Source organism: Garra rufa, chromosome 13 (assembly GCF_049309525.1).
Source record: "Garra rufa chromosome 13, GarRuf1.0, whole genome shotgun sequence".
Classification (NCBI taxonomy): domain Eukaryota; kingdom Metazoa; phylum Chordata; class Actinopteri; order Cypriniformes; family Cyprinidae; genus Garra; species Garra rufa.
In genome coordinates this window covers 45778223-45805666 of record NC_133373.1, presented here as the reverse complement: position 1 = coordinate 45805666, position 27444 = coordinate 45778223, and the positions used below count along the sequence as shown (strand labels likewise).

General features: G+C 32.3%; 1 protein-coding gene across 1 annotated transcript; it reads right to left on the bottom strand.

Annotated features, from left to right (window-relative positions):
* Window positions 1–335: 335 nt before the first annotated feature.
* Window positions 336–27444, bottom strand: LOC141348579 (nuclear receptor coactivator 7-like). The gene is made up of 16 exons (XM_073852855.1): window positions 27052–27444; window positions 26112–26236; window positions 20181–20347; window positions 16602–16672; window positions 15586–15693; window positions 15401–15502; window positions 14605–14730; window positions 11556–11740; window positions 8528–9240; window positions 7083–7254; window positions 6858–7005; window positions 6658–6780; window positions 3533–3685; window positions 3357–3452; window positions 3090–3163; window positions 336–1533 (listed from the first exon to the last, which is right to left on the bottom strand). Exons 2-16 carry the CDS (start codon window positions 26147–26149, stop codon window positions 1398–1400), a joined length of 2412 nt encoding a protein of 803 aa, XP_073708956.1. The 5' UTR covers window positions 26150–26236; window positions 27052–27444; the 3' UTR covers window positions 336–1397.

Here is a 27444-nt window from a genome sequence, read left to right as displayed (position 1 = left end):
AAGTCAGGCTTATTTTAGTTAGTCTGACTTATTGTCACTTGATTTGGCTCAAAATAAGTCAGACTAACTGAAATAAGCCTGACTTATTTGGTAAACTTGTCTTTATGGAATACCCCCCTGGCTTAGCTTGCTAGTTTTATGACATAAACTGAAAAAAGCAAAAAACGTATATTGTTTTTTTGAATTGTTGTTTCAAGTACCTCTTCAGGAATATAGTTATTTTAATGGGGTTTCCATGCTTTAAATTTCAAAAAGTCAAATTCAAAGAACTCTGGTATTAAAAGAACAAATATTTGCATTAAATAATGTATATTCAATCAGTGAAACAGGAGTCATTTATCTCTTCATTTATTGCATTTATTTGGTTCACTTTAAAACACAGAAATACACAATAAATATGACATTCACAGGATACCATACACAACTGGACAGTGTTTGAATTCAGAGACACTTTGAAACACTTGTAAACTTTTTTTTTCCTCTCTAATGGACCATGTAATGCGGTTTAGGAATGGACGCGGTTAGTTAATGCCCACGGATGGCGTTTAGTAGTGAAATGAATAGACGTTTCCAAAGAGCTGTGCCACCCATCAAGCCTCCAACTTTGCACCATGCATCTGCTCACGCTTTCCTAAAGTTGGACTCGTATAGTCGTGCTACCGCATAACAGGAAGTGACGTCGCTCAGTGATTGCATACACAAACGCAGTGGTGAACCTGATTTGCTAGAACTTGGTTAATGAAATCAGGCGTGCGGTTACCATAGTGTTCACGAGTAATACTGGCATAATTTCAAGTGCTTCCCTTTCAAACGAACTAGAAAAGGAAAATATCACAAAACACCAAAACAATAATGATCACGTCACGTCCGATATAAAAAAAAAAAAAACTTGAATAGAAAAAGAAAAAATTGAAATATAAAACAAACTGCTTTGGTCAACAAAACCAATTCGTGGATTTTGGCATTTGCGCTCTCGTCAAACCAATGTGAAAATACACCAAACTGCCACGATGTAAACAAAAATTACTATTTGAGCAACTGGCCTTAAAAGCGACAGATTTGGCCACCGAAGACGTCTTGGGACGCTTCCCGAATATCATACACAGTCCTCGCCGTTCACATACACGTATGTGTGTTTATATATCGGTTATATTTCAGCAGGAGAATATTGCATGCTGGGATAGCTGTGGGCGGCATCGCTGCCACGAATTTATCTCTCCGTGCTTTAGTCTAAAAGCTCAGACCAGGAGAAACCAGGTTAAACCACGTCATCCGGATTCACAAACAGCCTCGTACAGTACGGGATAAAGCGTCAAGTAGAGCGAACGGTTCTTCGTATGTCATCATGCCGTGAGCGTGGCGTGTCTCTCGGGGGGTTAGCGTGTGGATGTAGGTGTTCATTCGAAGGCCCACACCTCCAAGTTTTGGACGGTGAAGTCCTGTTTGCAGGACAGTGGCAGGTTGCTGAAGGTGGAGCATTTGGACGTGGTGCCGTGGTAAAGGTCGGCATCCAGCCACAGGCCCAGATGACCCCTGGGAAACGGACAGTTGAGCGTTAAAGGACCAGCTTACTTAAATTGACCATATGCACGGAGCAGTCTTCCGCTGAAGCTCATTTTATATGTGCTATATAAAGGTGGACACCCTTGAGACTCCTCTACTGTCTCGTTCTTATCAGAAACTGAGAAAAATAATAATTGCAACATCGTAAATAATGATAGCGGCATGAATATTCAGTTTCAGATTATTCAACAACAAATCATTTAAATGCCAAGCCTTGTAATCCCAGGAGAGCACCTGTATAGTTGTACACACTGCAAAAAGATGTGTCTCGTTTTCAGCCAAAATATCAAAAAAATTCTTAAATCCAGGCCAGTAAAAAACATTTTCTTGTTTTCAGAAAAAAACAAAAATGTTTTTGCTTAGAACAAGCTAAATAATCTCATTTCAAACAGAAAACAAGATTATTTTTCTTACCCCATTGTCAGATTATTTTGCTTATTATTTCAAGCAAAAATGTGTCTAATTTTTACCTGTTTTTTTTTCTGAAATTTTTTTTTACTCGTCTAGAAAATATTTGGTTTAAGAATTTTTTGATATTTTGGCTGGAAACAAAAAAAAATCAGCTAAACGCTATCATAACATGTTTAGGCTAACGTTAGCTAGCTAGCGATACTTCTCTTCAAGAACATCCTAATAGTATTCTTAATAATCCTTTACTTGCCTTCATAGTCATTAACACTTTTTTTAAATCTTGTAATATTTCAAAGCATTATTATTTTTCAACTCTACAGCTGTGCAATAAAATTCACTTTAAAGATTTACTTTTCATTCATAAAGACGGCATGAAAAAATAATTTATTTTTACAGGAAACAGCTTCTTTTAAAGATGAAAATGACATGAAATTACCCATATAACCAGAAGATGGCAGCAGAGGATCAATCATTGGCTGCAGCTGCCATTTCAACTCCCTAGTTTTTTCAAGTCTTGCTTTTTGATTTATTATAAAATGACTAGTAAAATAAACTAGTACTTTTAACACACTGAAGTATATAGTATAGCAAGTGCACAGCTCTTTTTTTGACATAAGCTTGTCATCTGTTTCGTTCGGTTATTACTGTCAATCATAGCAATGACTGGAAATATAAGAAATATAAGAATAAAGTCAAATATTTTGAGAATCAAGTTAAAATAATATTTTGACTTTATTTTCGTAATTTCGACTTTATTCTCCAAATACTTTAACTTTATTCTTGAAATATTATGACTTTAATCTTGTAATCTTAGAGTTTATTTTTTATTTTTGCCACTAAAACACGGTTCAGAGTGCTGTTCAGTTCCTTTTGGCTTATTTTGATTCAGAGTGACTGTCAGGAGTCTAAAAGTGAGTTTCGATTGAGTAACTTAGATATCTGTGCTGCTTTAGCCTTGAACTGATTCAGTCGATTCAGTCCAATTTGGTGAACTGGTTCATCTAGTTCATTAAAAAGAATCAGTTCAAAGGAACGATTCATTTGTGAACTGGGCATCAATTCAGATTGCTTGTCTGAGGCTTTGGTTTAATGTTGTAAATAATGTCTGAACTCACCCTCCTCCTCCGATCTGAAGAGAATCCGTGTTTCCTTTCACAAAGTATGAGTTTTCACCCGTCCAGCGGTAAACCTGAAGACATTGAGCATCATTAACGAAAGACAAACATCAAGACAAACTACAACTGTTACTTGAAGATACTGAGAGCCATTATACTTTGAATTAATTTGAACAGAGATTCGAAGATTTTGACAGCTAAGTGGTTTTCTAGGGTGTGTTTCTGATTGTTTGCCAGGACAAAAGTCTGTGTAGGTCAGAAACACACCTTGATCTCTGGGCAGAAGCTGTAGAGGAAGGTCTCTCCTGTCCCATAATAGTGCTCACTCAGACGGAAAGGGTGAGTGGAAAACGCCCCAAAAATCTGCAGGAGCAAATAAGTTTTTAACACAGCGACAGCAGTTTCATCAGTTTTACAAAGACAGCGGTCACAGTAGTGTGTACCTGATTGTCCATGTCTTTGATGACCATCAGCACAGGACAGTCCAGCTCCAACAGATTCCTGTACAGGGTTTTCAGGCTGGTTCCGTGTACCACCGTACTGTAGACCAGACGCCACGGATAACCCTGAACACGGGCCGGCAAACGAGTGGACAACTGCAGAGAACAGCGTCAAATGAATCACAATGATCACCATTTATATCACATATTATCACAAACAAATCCCAGTGGATCTTAAAGGAGTAGTTCACTTTCAGAACAAAAATTTTAAGATAATGTAATCACCCCCTTGTCATCTGAGATGTTCATGTCTTTCTTTTTTCAGTCGTAAGGAAGTTATGTTTTTTGAGGAAAACATTTCAGGATTTTTTTTCCATATAATGGACTTCTATGGTGCCCCCGAGTTTGAACTTTCCAAAATGCAGTTTCAAATGGCTCTAAACGATCACAGCTGAGAAAAAAAGCGTGTTATCTTGCAAAACAATCTAAAAAAATTACAATTTAAATACTTTTTAACCTCAAATGCTTGTCTTGTCTAGCTCTTTGTGTACTCTGTGTAGAGATTAAAAAGTATATACAGTTGTGGCTAAAAGTTTTGAGAATTACATAAATATTGGAAATTGGAAAAGTTGCTGCTTAAGTTTTTATAATAGCAATCTGCATATACTCCAGAATGTTACGAAGAGTGATCAGATGAATTGCATTGTCATTCTTTGCCATGAAAATTAACATAATCCCGATAAAAACTTTCCACTGCATTGTTAAGAAGGCTTCAGGGCGTCCAAGAAAGTCCAGCAAGCGCCAGGATGGTCTCCTAAAGAGGATTGAGCTGCGGGATCGGAGTGCCACCAGTGCAGAGCTTGCTCAGGAATGGCAGCAGGCAGGTGTGAGCGCATCTGAACACACAGTGAGGACAAGACTTTTGGAAGATGGCCTGGTGTCAAGAAGGGCACTAAAGAAGCCACTTCTCTCCAAAAAAACCATCAGGGACAGATCGATCTTCTGCAAAAAGTATGGCGAATGGACTGCTGAGGACTGGGGCAAAGTCATATTCTCCGACGAAGCCTCTTTCCGATTGTTTGGGGCATCTGGAAAAAAGCTTGTCCGGAGAAGAAAAGGTGAGCGCTACCATCAGTCCTGTGTCATGCCAACAGTAAAGCATCCTGAGACCATTCATGTGTGGGGTTGCTTCTCATCCAAGGGAGTGGGCTCACTCACAATTTAGCCCCAAAACACAGCCATGAATAAAGAATGGTACCAAAACACCCTCCAACAGCAACTTCTTCCAACAATCCAACAACAGTTTGGTGAAGAACAATGCATTTTCCAGCACGATGGAGCACCGTGCCATAAGGCAAAAGTGATAACTAAGTGGCTCAGGGACCAAAACGTTGATATTTTGTGTCCATGGCCTGGAAACTCCCCAGATCTTAAAACTTGTGGTCAATCTTCAAGAGGCGGGTGGACAAACAAAAACCCACTAATTCTGACAAACTCCAAGAAGTGATTATGAAAGAATGGGTTGCTATCAGTCAGGATTTGGCCCAGAAGTTGATTGAGAGCATGCCCAGTCCAATTGCAGAGGTCCTGAAAAAGAAGGGCCAACACTGCAAATACTGACTCTTTGCATAAATGTCATGTAATTGTCGATAAAAGCCTTTGAAACGTATGAAGTGCTTGTAATTATATTTCAGTGCATCACAGAAACAACTGAAACAAAGATCTAAAAGCAGTTTAGCAGCAAACTTTGTGAAAACTAATATTTGTGTCATTCTCAAAACTTTTGGCCACGACTGTACATTTAGAAAATAACCGATTGTTTCACTAGATAAGACCCTTCTTCCTCAGCTGGGATCATTTAGAGCCCTTTGAAGCTGCATTTTAAACTGCATTTTGGAAGTTCAAACTCTGGGGCACCATAGAAGTCCATTATATGGAGAGAAATCCTGAAATGTTTTCCTCAAAAAACATAATTTCTTATCGAATGAAGAAAGAAAGACATGACCATCTTGGATGACAAGGGGGTGAGTACCTGTAAATTTTTGTTCTGAAAGTGAACTACTGCTTTAACATGGATCTTTGAAGAGTTAAAGGATTAGTTCATCCAAAAAATTTAAAATTCGCTGTTAATTTACTCATCCAAGATCAGTAGAACTAGGGATGCACCGAATGTTCGGCAACCGAAAATTAAAGGAGTAGTTCACTTTCAGAACAAGATTTTACAGATAATGTACTCACCCCCTTGTCATCCAAGATGTTCATGTCTTTCTTTCTTCATTCGATAAGAAATGATGTTTTTTGAGGAAAACGTTTCAGGATTTCTCTCCATATAATGTACTTCTATGGTGCCCCAGAGTTTGCACTTCCAAAATGCAGCATCAAAGGGCTCTAAATGATCCCAGCCGAGGAAGAAGGGTCTTATCTAGTGAAACTATCTAAAAAAACATTTACAACTTATATACTTAAATTTTAAACACTCATCTTGCTGAGCTAGACAAGACAAGCGTTTGAGGTTAAAAAGAATTTAAATTGTTATAAAAAAAAAAAGACCCTTTTTTCCTCGGCTGTGATCGTTTAGAGCTCTTTGAAGCTGCATTTTGGAAGTTCAAACTCGGGGCACCATAGAAGTCCATTATATGGGGAGAAATCCTGAAATGTTTTATGCAAAAAACTATTTCCTTACGACTGAAGAAAGAAAGACATGAACATCTTTATCTGAAATTTTTTGTTTTGAAAGGTCTTAAAAATGGTCAAAGAATGTTATTTTACTAACTTATTCATTTTAAGTTAAAGTGTGCTTTGTTGGTAGGCTACTAAAATGTTAAAAATGTTCAGTGTTAGATAAACATTTTTAAATTGTTGTTTTGTAATTGATTTTTTTTCTTGAAAAGCAAAGCAAAATTGTCAAAAAGCAGATATTGGCTATTTAATTTATATAATGGTGAAAAAAAAATTGTAAAATACATGGGGAAAAAAAACCGTGTTCATGTAATCGTGTAATCAGCCTTCGGCCCAGTGTTTAATTTTATTTGACTTCGGCCAAGAATTTTCATTTCAGTGCATCCCTAATTCCTCTACCAGGACTGGTATTACAAGCTTAAGGGGTTAAAGTAGCAAATAATGGAGACCTTCTCAATGTGCGTGTCTTCCAGAAGAGCACTGGGGTCCAACAGCACAGGAAGAAGATCTAGAGGTTCCTCGTCTTCAAAACTGAAGCTCTGGCGTCTCTTGGCCTCATTAATGGTGATGATCTGATGATAAACAACAAACCAAGTTTATATGTTGATCGTATTCTTATAGAAGTGTTCTGGAGTCCCACGTTCCTCACCTCCCAGCTTCGAGGAACCGGGTCACTGAAGAAGTTGTCGATCATGGTGAGCTCGTCTTTCTCCACGACCACGAAGCCCTGCTCCTGAGCGTCTTTTCCATAAGTGTCTGGAGACCACTGGATGAAGAACGAGTACAGGTGGTCCACTCTTTGGAGAAACAGCAGGACGGATTGGTTAGGAACACGTTTATATTAAATTCTCTATTATATTGTAGCCATTCGTACCTCTCCTGAGGCACAGCAAACCAATACTCTGGCTGCCGCCCTCGGCTGATGTACGTGTGGGCGGGGCTAGATGTCCGTCCAGTGGCGAAGGACTTCCTCATTGGCTTGCCCACCTTAAAGCACAGGAACATGGGCGGAGCTTTGCTCTTTTCTTCATTGGACAGCAGCATGTCTGTTAATCAGATCAGATATCAGCTCTGAACATCCGACCGTCTCCCGGCCTCATTAGTCGTGATTATCTAGAGAACAGATAGCTAAAAATATCTGAAAACCGTTCTGCACCATTTAGGAGACACTGGTTATTAAGTGCACGAAGGACAGAAGCATCATGTTGACTCTGCTGCAGGGACATATGGGAAATTATGCAAGTGTTCAGCCTCTGTTTGTTTTTCCAATGTCACTATCAACTTCTGCTGAGAGGAATGATAAAGCCTCATCTGTTAAACATGCTTGAACACTAGAGCTCTGCTTAAAAACCTTGTCCGGGCTAAAGAAGGCGGCAATCCCAGAATGCATTACAAAACTTTGTTGTTTTGCAACATACTAACAACAGTTAAAGGGTTGAGCTTCCTGTGAGCGTGGGTTGCAAATTTGTCTCTCATCAATGCTGTTATTACCCGCACAGCAAAAATATGCATTTTTCTGGCCAAAATATATTTGAAACGTATGCAAAAAATATGGTGTCAAGAGCAAAGCTCAATTACATGTGTTTTGGAAATTAAAAATATATTTCGTTTCATATTGAGTTTGCATATCAAAATGTATGTCACGGGCAGGAAATTACATTTTCAGTCTTACAGTAGCCTACATTTAGGCTTTATTCAATTATTTATTTTTATTCAAATGTGTTATAGGTTCACATACGCTCTAAATAAAGTTTTTCTTTAAATTTTTTCGTTCGTATTTCGATGGAAAAAAATATATTCTCTTGTTTTTTGTTCCAAGCTCTGTTCGTTATGGTAAAACCATGAAAAAGCTATATTTGGTGTAGTTTATTTAATCTAATTTAATTAAAATTATTTAGATTTTTTTCTGCTGTTTTTGTATGCCTCATTTATTAATGTAAACGAACTATAGTGTAATTCATTTGGAGTTCACTGCGATTTGTATTGTGATCGCCAACAACTTCCTTGTTATTATTTCCTCATAATAATAATAATAATAATAATAAAATAAGTAAAATGCGGAAATTGAAAGCATGCATTTCATTTGGCTATATAGTGTGATTCAGTGTGTGTTTTTCGCGAGCGGGTTGCAGCTGCGGCTCAGCATCGTGATGTCTATTGATCGTCTATCGACCCAACCCTAATAAATACTACAATTTATTATAAATACTACTAAAATAAACCTGTGTCTTAATTTAGACAGTAGACAGCAAGGCAGCTGCTTGAAAACAGTCCCTGGCTGTCATTGGCTATTCCTCCCTGTCAATCAACCAGACTCACCTTCGATTGGTCTCTGCATTCTTTTTAGCAGCCATGACTTCATCTCGGCCTCACTGGCCCGTCTGCGTAGCTCCGCTTCAGAAAGCTCTACGTCTGAGTTTGGTCCCTTATTATCCTCAACATTTGGTCCGGGCGAACTACATTTCCCAGTGTCCTCTAGGGTCGCCTTCCCTTTTTGGTCGTTTGCGGACGCCTCGATTGCCGAGACTCCGTTTACTAACGTTTCACCCTTTGTTTTGGTCACATCGTCCACTTCTACGACAGGTTCTTTCCCATCATGCACCAGTGCCGTGGGTTCACCCAGCCTGTCCGGAAGGGACTGTAGCAGCTCTGAATTTTCTTCTGTGGAACGGTTGTGAAGACCTTCATCCTCGTCTTCCTCAGCACGATAAGACCTGATGGATTTGTCCGTTGGCGTCCGGGTGGGCGTCTTTCTTTGCTGCAGCAGTGGCGCCCCCTCCTGGCCGGAGCAGGAAGTGATAGAGTCGCTCTGCAGCAGCTCCAGTTCGGTGAAACCTTCATCCGACGGCGATTTGTCAGCGATCTGGCACTCTGATATCTCAGACACGGCCGTTTCGATATCGTCTAACACGATTGGCCGGCTGGGCGTGCCGAGAGCCTCGTAACGACTAAAGGGGTTCAGATCTCGTTCGGAAGGAAGTTCCTCCCACTCGCCTGGCCTGTATAACGGACAGAGATCCTGGGGTTCATCACTGCCACGAACAACAGCAGCCAACATCATCATCATCATCATTGTGAGGGTGGAGATGGTGAAATTAAAGAGAAAAACAAACAAAACATTCAAAATGAACAAACAATAGACAACTGAACAAAACGGAACAGAACATGACAAATAAATATGACAAAACTGAAGGGATAATAGTGGTGCTTGGTGTCAAAATAGAATTAAAATGCAATTTAAATTGTTCAGTTTTCCACTGAGCCTTTTTTTGTAAATGCGTAAAGTAAAATAAAAAAAAAGTATAAATGAATGAATACATCAGTTAAACTAGAAAAATAAAAAGATAAAAAAATAGATTAAAATAAATAAATATTTGATATAATAAATTTATTAAAATAAATCTACAATTAAATAAAAATGAATTACATTTAAATAATTAATACATGTAATAAACAACATTAAAATAAATGCAATAACATTTTAAATAAATAAAAACAAATGAAAATAGATTAAATACAATTACATTTACATAAATAAATACATTTAACAATATAAAAATAAAATTAATCTAAATTACATTATTAAACGTAATGAATTATCAAATAAATAAGCTCAAATAAATTATATAAAAATGTAAAAAATTAATCAAATAACATTAAAATAAAAATAAAAAATAAAAATAAATGAAACAAAATAAATAAGGGGGAAAATGCTATGAAAATTAATAAATAAATAAATTACATTTAAATAAATAAATACATTTAATAAGATAGAAATAAAATGAATCTAAACCACATTTAAATAGATTATTAAACGTAATAAAGTATAAAATAAATAATTCAAAATAAATTATATAAAATAAATAATCAAATCTGGGGTTCATCACTGCCACGGACAACAGTGCCCTTTATCATCATCATTGTGAGGGTGGAGATGGTGAAATTAAAGAGAAAAACAAACCATACATTCAAAATGAACAAACACTAGACAACTGAACAGAACATGACAAATAAATCTGAATAAAACTGAAGGAATAAAAGTGGTGTTTGGTGTCAAAATAGAATTAAAATGCAATGAATAAAAAAAGTGAAAAAGATGGTTTACATCATTTAGATTCAACAATTAGTTTGTGAGAATGAACTAAAATTGCATTTGCAGTAATATATTGGCAATGGAAGTCTATGAAGAAATTGTGCAGCATGGTGAATAAATGTGCAAAATATGCAACAATACACATCACATTGTTTCAATATAAATTGTTCAGTATTCCACTGAGCCTTTTCTGTAAATGTGTGAACTAAAAATGAAAACAATAATTAAATAATTAATACATAATTAATTATACATTTCTATTTATAATTACAAAAAAAAATTGAATTAAAAATAAATTAAATGAAAAACTAAATACAAAATTAAGGAATTAAAAATAAATGCAACAAATTAAATAAAGGGAAAAAGTGCTATGAAAATAAATAAATAATTACATTTAAATAAATAAATACATTTATCTAAATTAATCTAAATTAAATTTAAATAGATTATTAAACTTAATAAATTATAAAATAAATAAGTTAAAATAAATTATATAAAAAAATTCTTTAAATATATAAAAAAATACAATTCAAAAAAATATAATGAGGTTAAAATAAATTTAATGAAAATAAACTAAATAAATAATTAAATTTAAATAAATAAATAAATAATAAAATGTACCAAAATAAATATTTAAATAAATAAAATAATAAAATACAATGTACTAATAAAAATAATAATTATATATTATTAGAAATATTAATTATATAAATTAAATTAAATAATTTAATGTAAAAAAAATAATAATAAATTGTATAAAATAAAATACAAAAAGTAAAATAAATGAAAAACTAAATGCTATGAAAATAAATAATTACTTTTAAGTAATAAATGTAAAAAAATTAATATTTTAATAAAGTAAATACATTTCATTAACAACTGGATTGGCATTGGTCATTCAGTGTTAAAATATCAGCCTAAATTAATTCAATTTCAACCATGGACCCATAAATTGTCAATGAATCAAAACCACAGATCTGTGATACAAACCGAACCATGAGAAATTAAAGCAGCTAAACCCCTTCAGATCAAAACACAAAGGATCCGGCTGCTCATAGATTGCATGATAAAAGTCCTTCTGGTATATAATCAAATCCTAATGATGGCAAAACAAAACCTGCAGCTCATTCCCAGCAGCGAACACCAGCACATAATCATTTAAATGAAATATTTAAAAAATAATAAACAACAAAGAAGAGATTTTCATAACAGAAACAAGAAACAACACAAGAGAAGAAGGAGTCTGTTGCTTACGATGGCAGTGCGTCCTTAAGCTTCATCCGGGACACATCGTCATACAGAGCCACAGACAGCACCTCCTCCATGGGGCAGATTAGACCGTACTCCTCACAGCCGTTCTCAATCACCAGCGGGTCAGATTTGTGCGGGTCAAACATGATGTTGTTGGGTGTTATAATCATCACTCCTCCCACAACTCCCTGCAGGACAACAAATCAAACACAGATCCCAGGAAACTCAATTAAAGCTGAAGCATGTCACTATATTGAGTAAAAATGCATCACGTTTGATCAGAAGGTGTGAGAGTCCTATAACTAAATTACAAGTTATGTAATCGGATGACTTTTTTTTGCATCACTGATACAGATTTTATAGTCAAAAATCATGCCAACGAACTGTGATGTCTCATATGGACATTTGCATTTTTTAACTTTTTGTTTTTACATTTTAAATAATTCTCTGTTGTTGTTTTTGTGCGTTTGGGACAGTTTTACATTTTCTAACGTGGACGTTTACAAGAGTTTAATTCATCTCCATTTCCCTTCAAAAAGAGGACTTTTCTTTTGTGAAACTCCAAAAATGACAGAAAAGTCCCATCAAACAGTACTGCACTATATTCCACCTCTTTAGAAGTTATGTAATGCTCTTCATGACAAACAGACTGAAATTTCAATGATTTTGTAGTAGTTTTGTTTGTTAATTGTATTAAATGTTACAGAAGAACGTCATACAGGTTTGAACGACATGAGTGTGAGCAAATCATTGCGTTTGGGTAAATTATCCATTCAAAATTAATAATACATATATTAATACATACTCCTAAATAATGCAGTACATTTCTTCAATAGTATGATTGTTATAACATGAATTTACAGTTTCAAGTGCCATTTAAGTGTTTTTTTTTGTGGTATAAGTTACTTTTTTTAAAGTAACTAATAAAGTAACAGATTACTTTTGAATTTAAAAGTTACTTTTTCAAATAAGTAACATTTATTCACTTCAGGCTGAGGTTTATTCATATCACTTTCAGTATAAAAGGGCCTCTACAGTTGCCAAAATTATATCTTTTGTTTTTTTTGCTATTAAAAATAAATAAGCAAGCCTAGCTCGGGTGAAAAAAGTAACACAAAAGTAACGTAATACACTACGTTTCATAAAAAGTAACTAATGAAGTAACAGATTACTTTTAATAAATGTTACTTATTTGAAAAAGTAACTTTTAAATTCAAGTAACATTTATTCACTTCAGGCTGAGGTTTATTCATATCACTTTTAGTGAGAAAGGGCCTTTACAGTTGCCAAAAATATAGCTTTTGTTTTTTTGTTATTAAAAATAAATAAGCAAGCCTAGCTCAGGTGAAAAAAGTAACACAAAAGTAACGTAATACATTACGTTTCATAAAAAGTAACTAATAAAGTAACATTACTTTTACATTTATTTAAAAGTTACTTTTTTAAATAAGTAACACAAGTTACATTTATTCACTTCAGGTTGAGGTTTATTCATATCACTTTTAGTGAGAAAGGGCCTTTACAGTTGCCAAAAATATAGCTTTTGTTTTTTTTTGTTATTAAAAATAAATAAGCAAGCCTAGCTCAGGTGAAAAAAGTAATGTAAAAGTAACGCAATGCATTACTTCTCATAAAAAGCAACTAATAAATTAACAGATTACTTTTAAATTTACAAGTTACTTTTTTTAAATAAGTAACATTTATTACGTAACATTTATTCACTTCAGGCTGAGGTTTATTCCTATCACTTTTAGTGAGAAAGGGCCTTTACAGTTGACAAAAAAAATATATATATTTTTTTGTTATTAAAAATAAATAAGCAAGCCTAGCTCGGGTGAAAAAAGTAACACAAAAGTAACGTAATACACTACGTTTCATAAAAAGTAACTAATGAAGTAACAGATTACTTTTAATAAATGTTACTTATTTGAAAAAGTAACTTTTAAATTCAAGTAACATTTATTCACTTCAGGCTGAGGTTTATTCATATCACTTTTAGTAAGAAAGGGCCTTTACAGTTGACAAAAATATATCTTTTGTTTTTTTTGTTATTAAAAATAAATAAGCAAGCCTAGCTCAGGTGAAAAAAGTAACACAAAAGTAACGTAATACATTACGTTTCATAAAAAGTAACTAATAAAGTAACAGAGTACTTTTGAATTTACAAGTTACTTTTTTAAATAACAGAAGTTACATTTATTCACTTCAGGCTGAGGTTTATTCCTATCATTTTTAGTAAGAAAGGGCCTTTACAGTTGACAAAAATATATCTTTTGTTTTTTTGTTATTAAAAATAAATAAGCAAGCCTAGCTCAGGTGAAAAAGTAATGTAAAAGTAACAATGCATTACGTCTCATAAAAAGTAACTAACACAATCAGTTACTTTTTTAATGAAGTAACGCTATATTGTAACCAGAGGTTGCGTTAGACTAACATTGCCAGTCATTTTGACGGACAGGGTCGTAAAAATTCGGTCATAATCCATTATTCTCCTCATTTTAATTTTCATATTTGAATTTTAATACCACATTTAATTGCATTTCTGTTTGTTCACATTTTCAGGACAATATAGTTTTATAATATAGGCATTTATTTTGAATAGAACAAATGAGACTGCTTAACTTTTCATGTTCAACACCACACCCTGTCTCAAGTCTCAAGTCTCAAATTATGTCGATTTCATTAGGAAATTCAAGCAATAAATACCGTTTTGGCGCTCTTTAATGTGATCGAAATAGATCGTTGCAGCTTCTGTGTAGTCGCCTGTATGTAATCAAACTCATGGCAAAAGATTCGTGACAGTTTCGTTTTTGTTCTGGATTCAGTGCTCTGCTGCCACACTGGACAGGAGTGGGAATTACAGCTACAAATTACAACAGATCATCCTCAATGTAATCTGTCAAAGTGACGGACGGCCTTCAGATTTTTCCGTCATTTCTAAAAAAAAAAAAAAAAAATTCCGTCAATGACGGACAATTTTCGGTTAACGCGACCTCTGATTGTAACACACTACTTTTAACTTTTAAAACTAACAGCATCATGTGACGCTTACCATGCCGTCAGTGAAGTACTTGCAGCTCATCTTGATGAATTTGACGGTGGCCGGACTTTCATCTTCAGACAGGGGTGACGTCTCTCTACGCACGGGCCGTCCGGACCTCCTGCTCGATTCACCGTCCTATCAAACAGTGATCAAAATGAAACTCTTACCAAAAGAGGAATATTTTATTCGTTTACCTCTCATGTGGGTCATGTAAACATTAACATTTGAATTTATTGAACAATTGAATTTACTGATAGAAATATTTTTTCTTAGATATTAACTTAATTTCAGGGGGGCTTTAAGAAAATAATCTAGTTTAAAATAAAATTTAAAAAAAAATAATTTCAGGTAAAAAAATATATATTTCAAGTAGTTTTTGTTTTATTTTTAGTTAACTATAATAACGCTGGTCTAGCAATATATTACACTCATTCCCATAAATAATTATGAATAATGATGTAAATAATCAAACATATGACTTTTAACCTGCTTACAAATTAAGTATCTGAATATTTTTAATAAATACATGTAAATATATAATTATGTAAATAATTTTTACATCTGTAATTATAAACAATATTTTTATTATAGTTTTATTATAGTGCAGCGCATTGTATTATGGAAAGAGTCTGACTCATAAAAGAGTTCAAACACATTCAAGAGTGTTTGTCTTCCTTATGATATTCAAACACTGTTTTGCTTCATCCAGTTTGTACTGTTGTGATTCATGCTGGAGGTTTTTGTGCTTCATGACCCTGTATTTGACAGATTCTTACAGAGAAAATGAGAAAATCAGGCGTTTTACCTTCAGCTCCTTCTCTGACGACTGCGACGCGGTGAAATGTTCAGAGGAGCCGTTGACCTGAGAAGCACCTTCTGATTGGTCCACGTCAGGAACGAACAGTTTCTGTGTGGGATTGATTGAGCAAAGTGATGTTAGATTTTGGTTTTACTGAATGACAGTTACAAAGAGCAAGAGAGGAAACTCACCTGTCCAGGTACAACGCTGTAGGAGAACAGACGGTTCAGCTGCACCAGTTTATTCGGGGTGATGTTGAACTTCAGAGCGATGCTGTTTAAAGTGTCCTTTGGTCCGACCTGATCATCCACACATTCAGACAAATATACATTGCTGCTCAAACATTTTGGATCAATAAGATTTTTACTGTTTAAAAAAAAAAAAAAGAAAAACTCTTTAAAAGTTACATTTATTTAATAAAAAAGAAAAGAAAAAAAAAGTAATATTCTGAAATATTATTGCAATTCAAAATCAGTTTTGTTTATTTTAATATACTTTAAAATATTATTTATTTCTGTGATGCAAAGCTGAATTTTCATCAGCTATTACTCCAGTCTTTAGTGTCACATGATCCTTCAGAAATCATTCTAATATATCTTTTTATTTTTTTTATCTTTAATGCTGGAAACAGTGAAACAGTTTGGATCCTGTGATACTTTTTTTCAGGATTATTTAATGAATAAAAAGTTAAAAATAGCAGCATTTATTTAAAATATATATTTTTTTATAACAATATAAGTCTTTACTATATATTTTTTTATCAGTTTAACACATCCTTGCTGAATAAAATAAATAAATAATTATTTTATCTTATTTTAAATAAATGCTGTTCTTTTTAACATTTTATGCATCAAAGAATCCTGTAAAAAGCATCACAGGTTCCAAAAAAAATTAAGCAGCACAACTGTTTCCAACATTGATATTTAAAGTAATAAATCAGTATATTAGAATGATTTCTGAAGGATCATGTGACACTGAAGACTGCAGTAATGATGCTGAAAATTCAGCTTTGCATCATGGGAATAAATTATATTTTAAAGTATAATGAAACAGAAAACCCACAATATTATTTGCAGTATTTTTTTCTGATGAGCAGAAAAGTCTCCTTTAAAAAGCATTATTAATCTTACCGATCCCAAACTTTGTATTAATATATACGCAGTTTATTGATGAGCTGAGCAGTGTTTGTACAGTAAGACAAACTCACGGTGAACTCCACGGTTCCTGGAGGTTTACTTTTCTCTTTCTTGGTCTGACTGCAAGATTTACTGTTGACATCTGAAGGAAAAGATTCAAAACACTCAGTAAGTACAGACATTAGAAGAGGCTTTTATCTGAACTAAATTACTGTACCATTATTGCAATTACTACTTGCTGAGCAAGACACTGAGAAAACACTGGTTTAATGACACTCTCTAATTCCACACACAATCCATCTCTGTCAGATACTACGGTGTTTTACTGTACAATCACAATATGTGGATTTTAGTCTAGGAATTTGCTTGGGAATCTGTTTTTTAATAAAATGCTGGAGATAAATAAAATTGAAATAAATTAATTAAATAAATTAAATTAAAAATTAGATATAAAATAAAACAAAACAATATAAACTAATATTAAAAAAAAAAAATGTTTTATATTATTTAAAATGTATCTTATTTCAGCTAGCTACCAAGGAAAAATTACTCATTTTGACTTAGTTTAACTAAACTAAAAAAAACAAAACAACAACACATAGACATATTAAAAATATATAATATATATAATAATGACAAAATTAAACCTGAAAAATACAAGAATATGACATAAATAGCAATGACAAAAGGACATACAATTACTGAATTCAAATTAAAATAAACTGCAAACATTAAAATTATATATAAAAAAAAAATTACAAAAGCACAAATAATTAAAAAGAACATTAAAATCGAAATAAATAAAACAATATAAAATAATTAAATAAATTAAATAATACAAAATAAAACAAAACAATACAATATAAACTAATATTTAAAAAATATAAAAATAATATTTAGATGTTTTTTATTTTATATTATTTAAATTTTTTATTTAATTATTTTTATATTGTTTTATTTGAAAATAAAAACGTGAAAAGATTTTTTAAAAACTAAATAAAAAGACAAAAGCACAAAATTAGTAATCATTAAAATAAAAAAATACAAGCACATAAACTCATTAAAATTATGGTAAAAAGAATTAATAAAAAAAAAAAATTAAAAATAAAAAAAAAGGATAAAAGCACAAAATTAAAATGATGAAAACTGAAAACCTAAAAAATTAAATGCTAATCAACACATTAATAAATATTAGTATATAAACAGCACTAAAATAACACTGGTTCCTATCAACACCAACTGTACAAACGACTTTAATTTTAGATGAGACATCAGCATTTGAATAAAGGCTTGCGTAACGAGCCGCTGTTGACTCTGTTCATCAAATATAAAGAACAATACGAGCGTCATTCAACACCACAGTGCTCTGAAACTAGAGAACAGATGTCAATATACAGGAACGAACACACATCCATGATATATTCATCATTTGCACATCAGCCAAAAACTCCAAACAAAAACACTAAACAATCAGTATCAGCTGAAGTCTCTAAACTGGTGTCTTATTTATTATCAAGTGTGTTCTAGATGGTTTCTGATGCTTTTGTGTGAATGTTCTGGTCATTGTAAGGTCTGGTTCAGTTCTGTAACTTCCTTAACAAACATCATGTGACCTTTGACCCAGTCGTTAGGGTTCACCTGCAGGTTGGAATGTGTTAGTGAGGTCAGGTTTATGACCCTCTTCCTGAAACTTCCATCTGTCTGGCTCAGATAAATAACACACTCACAGCTCATCTGCTGGCAAACTTTCTGTTTAAGTCCGTAATCCACACAAACACAGAGTCAAGTCAAATCAAAATCTACTCTAATCTATCTCCTGGTCATATTGTGAACGTGTCATGTGCTGGAATTAATCATTTTGCATCCAAATGTAATAATTTGCTACACAATTTGCTCCTTTTTGCTGATTTAATCAAGGCCACATGGGCGGTGAAAAATATTATTTAGCAATAATTAATAAAATAATGTTTCACAATTAAATTAAACCTTTATTACTGATTAAATAAAATCTTAATTTTTAAATTTAAATAAAAAAAATAATTTAAAAAATAAATATTTTAAATAATGTAAAATTTACCATTTTATTTAAAAAATGTAATTTACCAATAATTAATAAATAACTTAACACAATCAAATCATTCTTAATATTGTTTAAATAAAATCTTAAAAATGTAAAAATGTTAATAAAATAAAAATGGAAAAATAAAAAATACAATATTAAAAATACAAATTTTAAATAAAATTTGATATTTTCATGGCTATTTGTTTTGGTAAAATTGACCATTTTATTTGGCTTTTTTCTTGGTGAAATCCAGGGCTGCATAATTTAGTGGAAAAATCAATTTTTCCAATAATAATAATAATAATAATAATAATAATAATGTATAAATAAAATACATAGATTCAATAATAAAATAACTATATAAATATTGAATTTGAAATAATAGCCAATTAAAATAACACTGAATATTTTAACATTAAAATTTTAATTTTGAAAATTAGAAATATTGCCTTGGCCACTAACTGAAATAAGTTAAATTTAAAATTAAAAAACAATAAAATAAAATAATACACAAATAAAGGACAAAAGCACATGAAAAAACTGAAATCTTAATTTTTAAATTTAAATAAAAATGTAAAAATAAAAAATACAATTTTAAAAATAAATATTTTAAATAATGTAAAATTGACAATTTTATTTGGCCATTTTCATGGTGGAAAAACATTTTTTACCAATAATTCATAAATAACTTAACATTTCATAATTAAATTATTCTTAATATTGATTAAATAAAATCATAAAAATGTTAAAATGTTAATTAAAAAAAATTAAAAATACAAATTTTAAATAAAAATTGATATTTTCATGGCTATTTGTTTTGATAAAATTGAATATTTTATTTGGCTTTTTTCTTGGTGAAATCAAGGGCTGCATAATTTAAGGGAAAAATCTAATTGCAATTTACATTTTTAATTTATTTTACATTAGAAGTGTAAAATTACAATGCTAATATTTTTGATAATTTACTAATATTTATTATGAACTTTGAACTAAAATATTTATTAATTATTCATCTATTCAATTTAAAATGTTAACCTAAGTTTTATTTTGACAGAAAACCATAACTTACCATACCGCAACACAATAAAATTATTAAAAATAAAATTAAAAATGAAAACATAAAAAGATTAAAACAAACTAAATAAAAAGACAAAAGCACATAAAATTTGTAATATTAAAATTAAAATGAAAACTGAAAATATTAAAAACAAATAAAAAGACAAACATAAACTTAATAAAATTATGGACAAATAAAATACATAAAAAAAGGAAATAAACAGAAAAGCACAAAAATTAAAACCTAATAAAATGAAAAGCTAATTCAACAAATTAATAAATATTAGTATATAAACAGCACTAAAATAACACTGCTACCTATCAACATTAATTAAAACTCAGCCTTTGCGATTTAATAATAAAGTTTACGATTTTGGTTTTATTTTGATTAATTGTGTAGCCCTACTCAAAACTACACTTGAATTTGTAAGATTTAAAATATATGCTAAAAATAAAATAAAATTTCCAAGAAAAATTATTAATTTGGTTAAAATCCCTACTTTATCCACATTCAATGCGTCTAAATGTTTACCGGATCCATCAGTCCGGCTTCTCTCTCTTTCTGCATTCCTCTCCTGAGATGGTCCAATAAGAGCGGGCTCATGGATAACTGGCGTCTTGGATTCCAAATCTGATTGGTTCTGCTCAGCATCCGCTTTCTCTGATTGGCTCTTATTCAGCTGCCGCTTCTTCTTCAGCCTGCGATCCAGAAAACAAAAATACAACATTATCAGCACCGACTTTGTCAAAACAGCAACAGTGAAACAACTTCATAAAAAATAAAAAGACTTGTGACTCTTTTCCTCTGCTGGGTGAAACTGCAGTGGCCAGAGCCAAGATGGCCGAACAGAGGCAACCACAAATTCGCTTTACTGAATTCAGTTTATTACAAAATACATTTACAGCTATTGAAATATATCACGTCATGTTCTACTGTGAGATTCATCTGTTAACAGACTGACAGAGAAAGACTGAGAGGGAAACCGGAGAAGAGGATCGTCTAATGGCGTATGACGGCGAGGGGAAGCCGATCGATCAAACTAGAGACACGCTCAAAGATGAAGCCGCAGGAAAGACTCTGCTGCAGTAACACACACACAAACAGAGAACGAACACATTCCTCCGTCCAGCTCATATCCCATATCACAAATGACAGGAAACAGATCATAACAGCATGTGATCCAGCGAGAGATATCAGGCTGACCCTTCTCCTGTTTTGTACTGTAAATGTGTTTCAGAAGGATTACTCCTACATGATAATAAAAAAAAACAATCTTAATACATCCCATACTTTTATAGCATTAAGTCATACTTTGAATTAGATTTTAATTTTTAGGTTTATTTTAATATTAGTGATCTTTTTAGTAATGTGCTGTTAATTTATACTTTATTTTTTTTTTATTTTAGTTTACATTTTAGTATTTTTTTGTTTGTGTAATTTTTATTAGCTTTTTCCCCCCCAATGCAAAACTGAAGTGTATATATGTATATATATATATACACACACACACACACACACACACACAACTATAGTTTTATTAATACTTTGATTAGAGTTTAATTTAATATTTTAAAATACATTTTAATATGTATTTTAAAAGTGAAAAACATTTTTTTTATTTTTAACTACTTAATTATTTTTTTTATTTTACTTTATGTTTTAGTAATTTTGTTATATGCTTTTGCCATTTTTATTAGCTTCTGTTTTAACTATATTTCTTGATACTACAATCTCTATACATTGCACAGGGAAAATTGTATTTAGAAAAACATATCAAAAACATATACATTTTTTACTTTTTTTAATGTTTTATACCATTTTTATTACCTTTTGTTTTCTTTTTAAAAATACTTCTGTATACTACAATCTCAATAGTTCCATATCAAATATGTTAAGCATTCTTTAGTTTTTTCATAGTAATATGTTTCATATTATTTATATACTATTAATTACTAATTACTATTAATGTTTAATTTTCGTTTACATTTTAGTAATTTTGTTATTTGCTTTTAAATGTATATTTTTAGGTTCTGTTTTGATTTTAGTATTTTTTTTTTCTTAATATATTTATTTATACTACAACCTCTATACATCCCACACTGGCAATTTAAAAAAACACTTTTTATATTTTAAATTTAAAAAAAAAAAAAATAATTATTTTTAATGCTTTTGCCATTTTTATGAGCTGCTGTTTTTTTTAAATATATGCCTTCATACTACAATCTCTATACATCGAATAGTGAAAATTGTACTTAAAAAAAAAAAAATATTTTAAAAAATAAAAAAGCTTTTTAAACTATTTTAAAATTGTATTTATTTTTAAATTTTACTTTATGTTTAAGCAATTTTGCTATTTGCTTGTTTTTTATATATATTTCTTTACACTACAATCTCAATACATCCACATTAAATACGTTAAAATTTATTTAGTATTTTAAAAGTAAAAAGTTTTGCATTATTTATATACTATTATAATGTCTATAAATATTTTAGTATTAGTATCTTATTTTAGTTTTAATAATTTTGTTGTGTGCTTTTATCATTTTCTTTTAAAAATTTCTTCATAGAGTTACTTTAAGTTTTACTTTCGTTTCAGCCTAAACTTGCTTATCTCACTTGGCTACCAAGGCAACATTTTTAACTTTTCTTTAAGTTTAGGGTCATTCATTTTCGTTTCATTTCATTCATTATCATTTTCGAGTCTGACCACTAAATGATATTAAAGAGCAATGACAGAAGACTATCAGTCAATAACTTCAACTTCAGTCTGTTTGGCACTTGAATCTATCACATGACTTCAGAAGATCTGGAATACATGCATGAGTCATGTGAACTACTTTTATAATGCCTGTTGAAGTTTGACAGTATAAATCACCTCTGATTTTTTATGCTTGCAGCAACAGCAGCTCATCTGCATTATGCATCTGGCAGATGTTTTTATCTAAAGCATATTACACTTAGCCTGGCAAGCCAGACCCACATAAATGTAGGGTCTGGGCACTCTCCATAGACAGGGCTCAACCGGAGGGGTGGGATAAACGGTTGTCTTTCAAACTCCTCGCCACGCAATAGGATAGCGCTACAACCAATCAGAGACTTAGTCGGTCAGGTGACGTAGTCAGAGCGACGAAGATTTTTAACAAAAGTCAGTGCACTGTGCAGTCTGTCAGCTAAATAATAGACATAGATGGGCACTAAACCTTTAAAAGTAAACAAAAACATGCACAGACAAATCCAAATTACACCCTGCGGCTCGTGACGATACATTGATGTCCTAAGACACGAAACGATCGGTTTTTGCAAGAAAATGAACAGTATTTATATAATTTTCTTTTTACCTTTGATACACACCCACGTCCATCTGTCATGAGCACGAGTTTAGCATATCTATGATTCGACTCGTCACATGTGAACGCGCTTTGATGTAGTATACGCAAACACCGAAAGGGGAAATATGTAAAAAAAAGTCCAGGATGAGTTTGCGCAAGCAAACGTAATCTTTTTCAGCTTTAAATGGGTTTGAACAACCAGGACAAGCGCAAGTAATTACCATTTTGAATAGCCGATATATCCACAATCTCTTGTGCTGTGTAAACAATGAGTGTCGTATCCACGCCACAGATCGCTTCCGGTGTTTGCGTATTCTACACCACAGCGCGTTCAGATGTAACGAGCTCCTGCTCAGGACACATGGACGTGGGTGTGTATCAAAAGTAAAAAAATATATAAATACTGTTCAGTTTCACGCTTAATTCACGGAACCAGGAATTCATGTCTGACTGAACTTATGGTCGCAGGTCAGACGTCATCATGTTAAGCCCGCCCACCGACTCGTGATTGGCCCGGTACATCTTGGATTTTTCGGAAATTTAAGTGAATTGAGAGTAACTAGACTGACCTTAGAAGCAAATGTAATTTGCTGCCGCTAGGGGCGCGTCTAGATTCTAGGCTATATTACACTGCATTCAAAACACATTTTATGACGTCATGCATTCACTGGAATCAAAGTCATGATCTGCTTTTATGTTAAAAGTCAGATTCATGAGGAAGCCCTTTTCTGACAAATAAGGAAAAATGCTTTGGTTAATCTTTTTATCAACTATGCTCAAAATAGATAAATAATAAATTCATACATTTTTAAGTCCTATTTTTTAAGCCCTACTTTAAGTCCCAACTTATGTGAGAATTACGACATTTTGTATACATTTAAAATATTTATATCATAATTTTGATTAATTTAATAATTATGACAGTATCTCATATCATTTCAACTTTGTATTTAATCATTATGACTTTAGTCTTAAAATTGTGACTTTGTATATCATAATGACATGGTGTCTCATAATGATGACTTTTTATCTCATAATTATTATATATTGTACACACGTTTATACATAGTATCTCTTAATTCTGCCTTTTTTCCTCATAATTTTGACTCTGTATATAATAATTCTGCCTTTTTTTTTAAATCACAATTTGACTTTTTTATCATAATTATGACACAGTATCTCAATGTTGATTTTTTTTTTGTCATAATTATTACTTAGCTTCTCAACATTTGGGATTTTTTTCTCATAATTTCTAACCTAATCAATCATTTTGTATCAGTTATTTTTACATCATAATTTCGATTTATGTCATAATTCTGACTTTTTTCACAATTTCACCTTTTTATGTCATAATAATGATTTATTATCTCATAATTCTGACTATTGTGTCACAATCTCTCCTTTTTATGTCATAAATATGACTTACTATCTCATAATTACGGCTTAGTATGTCATAATTCTGACTTTTTCATCCCAATTTCACCTTTTAATGTCATAAATATGACTTACTATCTCATAATTATGGCTTAGTATGTCATAATTCTGACTTTTTCATCACAATTTCACCGTTTTAAGTCATAAATATGACTTACTATCTCATAATTACGGCTTAGTATGTCATAATTCTGACTTTTTCATCCCAATTTCACCTTTTTATGTCATAAATATGACTTACTATCTCATAATTATGGCTTAGTATGTCATAATTCTGACTTTTTCATCACAATTTCACCGTTTTAAGTCATAAATATGACTTACTATCTCATAATTATGGCTTAGTATGTCAAAATTCTGACTTTTTCATCACAATTTCACCTTTTTATGTCATAAATATGACTTACTATCTCATAATTATGGCTAAGTATGTCATAATTCTGACTTTTTCATCACAATTTCACCTTTTTATGTCATAAATATGACTTACTGCCTCACAATTATGCCTTAGTATGTCATAATTCTGACTTTTTCATCACAATTTCACCGTTTTAAGTCATAAATATGACTTACTATCTCATAATTACGGCTTAGTATGTCATAATTCTGACTTTTTCATCCCAATTTCACCTTTTTATGTCATAAATATGACTTACTATCTCATAATTATGGCTTAGTATGTCATAATTCTGACTTTTTCATCACAATTTCACCGTTTTAAGTCATAAATATGACTTACTATCTCATAATTATGGCTTAGTATGTCAAAATTCTGACTTTTTCATCACAATTTCACCTTTTTATGTCATAAATATGACTTACTATCTCATAATTATGGCTAAGTATGTCATAATTCTGACTTTTTCATCACAATTTCACCTTTTTATGTCATAAATATGACTTACTGCCTCACAATTATGCCTTAGTATCTCATAATTCTGACTTTTTCATCACAATTTCACCTTTTTATGTCATAAATATGACTTACTACCTCACAATTACGGCTTAGTATGTCATAATTCTGACTTTTTCATCACAATTTCACCTTTCTATGTCATAAATATGACTCAGTATCTCATAGTTCTGGCTTTTTTGTCACAATTTTACCTTTTTATGTCATAATTATGGCTCAATATCTCATAACTCTGACTTTTTTGTCACAATCCCTCCTTTTTATGTCATAAACATGACTTACTACCTCACAATTACGGCTTAGTATCTCATAATTCTGACTTTTTCATCACAATTTCACCTTTTTATGTCATAATTATGATTTTGCATCCCATAATTTTGACTTTTTTGCCACAATTTCAACCTTTTTATGTCATAAATATGGCTTAGTATCTCATAATTTTGAGTTTGTATGTCATAATTTTGACTGTATACGTCATACGTATTACTAAATACAGCGTAATTTAGATTTTTTGTGATACATATAAATTACCAAAGCATGATTTTCTTATGTAGCAGAAATAGGATTTTCCTTTAGATTTTCCACACCAGCAACATCATTTAGAGCAAAATCTGCGTTAGTCAAAATACCCTGCAACAACCAAAAGCTTACGAATTCCTCTTTCAGATCAACCACATCAGCACTACCACCATTTTCAGCACTTAATGTACGGCCCTCTGTTCATTTGGCTCTCGCTTCCCGTCAAGCGCTTCCTGTGTGAACTATGCTAACCCAACCTCATCTCACCTGGCAAAGTATCCAGGCCTCTTCTCTGTCTTCTCCATTGCGGACGCCTGAAATGCACCGACTCCGGCACCGGGACGCGAAGCAGCCTCTCCGTCCGTCGTGGAATGTTGCCTGAGCGTTCCTGTCTTCACAAAGACACAAAAAGAGAGGTGAACATCAGCCCCTAAATATGCTCGCCCTTATCTTCAGCCGTGGGTCAATGGGTCACATACAGGGTTGCTGCAATAACCCCAATGACATCAGCGACGAGAAACTGTCGATTCAGACTGGATCTGGCAAGGCCGAGCTTGTTTTGTTTTGGGGTGAAGCCACTAGATGACATATCTTTATTGTTAAAACACTCATTATTGTTCAAGATCAACAAATCCAGTGTTTGATTTGAGATAAGCAGTGATTAGATTGAGCCTAAACAGCCTGAACTTCTGATATCTCAAATCAATCAGCTTTGATAAACGCTCTGGTTACATGATGGTGGCCAAACAGAATGGACAAATGACATAATCACACATTAAAATCAATAAACTGAGAGGTAAACCCACGTTTATCACGTCTGAGATGCACGTTAAGCACGCAAAACGACGTCACGACAGATCTGTCATATGCATAACATTAGAAATGCATGCACAAATATATGTAAAAAGGCTGCTGATGAAGACATGAAGACAAAAGATGACATCATGCATAACTTTATTTATCTTACTCGACATTTTGGCCAAATTATGTATGTTTATATTAAAAATAAACACATATATCCATGTATATATGTGTTTATATATCAACGTACTAAAGACATTCCTGTTGCATGCATTTGTAAACGCGGTCCTGCCATAGATATTATTTGAAAACAAACACAATCGAGATAAAAGCATTAAACAAACACAAGCATCGATCCTGTAGGTAATAAACGCACATGTGTCACGTTAGAGAAACAAAAACCCACCTAAACAAACACTACATCCCTGAGGATCGAGCAGCTTCCTTCACTTTTCACTTCTTCACGCCCTTTCAACAGCATCAGTCGTCGAACATGTCAACAATCTTCATTCATGAGGTAAATATATGGACGAGAGTGTGTTATTGTTGATATAAACACACATGCAGTCCGAGCTAACAGGCTAAAGCTAAAGGTATTAAAGTCCCTCCATATCAAGACTCAACGCGGATTCCGTTCGTTTCTAGATATTTCGGTAACACCGACGATGTTTTCAGGACTTTGACTCGTTATATCGAGAATCAATCGGACAAAACGCTAGATGTGCGTGTTTGGGTTTGCAAATAGAATTATTTATGTATTCATATCGAAATTTAAATGTCGATTTTCTCATAGGTCGAA